At 41.8% G+C, this 1,631-nt stretch overlaps 1 protein-coding gene across 1 annotated transcript in view; it reads right to left on the bottom strand.

The window, feature by feature from the left end:
• Positions 1–1,631, bottom strand: part of COLEC12 (collectin subfamily member 12) — a 181,373-nt gene that overhangs the window by 3,257 nt on the left and 176,485 nt on the right. The window contains exons 6-7 of the mRNA XM_025209267.1: positions 1,593–1,631; positions 838–974 (exon numbers count right to left, since the gene is read on the bottom strand). The exon at positions 1,593–1,631 is cut by the window's right edge and continues 444 nt beyond it. Coding sequence (XP_025065052.1) covers positions 838–974; positions 1,593–1,631 — 176 coding nt within the window. The remainder of the gene's footprint in view (positions 1–837; positions 975–1,592) is intronic.

Here is a 1,631-nt window from a genome sequence, read left to right as displayed (position 1 = left end):
ATGCAGCTCTGCTGGTTGGAACTTCCTTCCCATGCAAAGAGACTGTAGTCTGTAACTCGATCATTTCTCCAGAGCCATCAGTACTAGTTCCGCTTTTGAGAGGTAATCACTAGTAGAGTACAAATGGTTATAGAAGTTTTTAGGCAACTCAAGTTGTGTTTTCAGGCCTGATCCTGTAATCCTTGCTTACATTAACAGACCCACTAGAATCAGTGACACTATTTGGGCAAGAACACTGAGCATGTTTGCCTTGAATACTGGGCTGTTGGCTAGACAGCAGTCAATGCTAGAGTTTTTAAATCAACTAAAACAAAGCCACAAGGTGTACTTTGTTATACCACTACTGGATGATAGGGATGTGTTGGCTATCATGCAATTATGCCACATAGTGACAAAAGATAGAGTTGTTGTTCATTATTGCTGCATTTCCTACAGAAGATCTTCAGATCCCAGTAAAGACTTAAGATGCTTATAGTAAAAGATGGAATTTTAAAAATAAAGTATTTGCATCAATGGCAAGATCTGTTACAGACCATCTGCCGCTAACAATGGACTTTATCTTGAAGGGACTGAGCATTTCCAAGTTCCACCATCTCTCAAGGGTGTTGCAAGTGCTCATTAGCTTCAGGATCAGGTTCAGTGCTACCTGCACTGCTGTTCTGCACACTAAGGGCTGAGCAGACGTAGGTGTACAGAATTCTGGATGGGGTAATTCAGTGTGTTTATTTTACCACAGAAATTCAGGATACTCTTGGTTTCTTTATCCACTATATGGGATCCATGTTCATAGTACCCTCAAACTGGCTACTGCTCAGAACAACAAACAAGGTTATTTACCTGCTCATCTTTGTTGTTTATGATAACCAGATGCGATGACCTTTCTTCACAGAAAGACTTTGCCTCTTCAAAAATTTCTCTCTCAGATGAAAAGTAATAGCATTTCTCTGTAAAGTTCTTCCAGTGAGCAGAACAACCTATAATACAAAACCCCTCTGTTAAACTGACTTCCTATAAATCTATGAGCTGTGGTAATTTTTAGACCCAGCCTGAAACCTCCTTAAGGTAGGGATTATGCACTGTGCCACAGTGGGGCAATATAGGAGCTATCTGTGTGGTGAGCAATGAAAATGTACTTATCAGAAATCTGTGCCAGAATGCAGAACAGAGTTTAACCACAGCAGGCTCAGGGGAATGGCTTATTACTCACTGCATTGCTGCCACCCTTTTGGTTGAAAGATACATCTTTTTTTAATCAAATTCCAGAACAGCAGAAACAAAAAGGCAGACTTGGCTTTGCTATATGATTCTGAGCTCCATGTTCTGTGTCCCCAAGAACGTCATTCTTTCTCATGTCCTTGTGACAAAGTATTTAGCAGAACTCACAGATTTGTTAGAATCTGACAGGGCTGCACCACGAGCACTTCTGCTATAGCCTCGAACTTGCGACATCTGGGCTGTCAACTGTGCAGCTTAGCACCTACATCACACCAGCCCCCCTCTGAGCACTGGGAAGTTCTAAGATAACAGAGGTTAATGGGTGAAATACAAATGCCAAGATAAGTAGCTATTCACAGTGTAGGTGGGTAGCTTACCATTAGCCTCAGGTGTTGACGTTGGTTCACTCTGCAGGG

The sequence above is a fragment of the Alligator sinensis genome, unplaced genomic scaffold (genome assembly GCF_000455745.1).
Source record: "Alligator sinensis unplaced genomic scaffold, ASM45574v1 scaffold677_1, whole genome shotgun sequence".
NCBI lineage: Eukaryota > Metazoa > Chordata > Crocodylia > Alligatoridae > Alligator > Alligator sinensis.
This window is presented reverse-complemented; position numbering and strand designations above follow the sequence as displayed.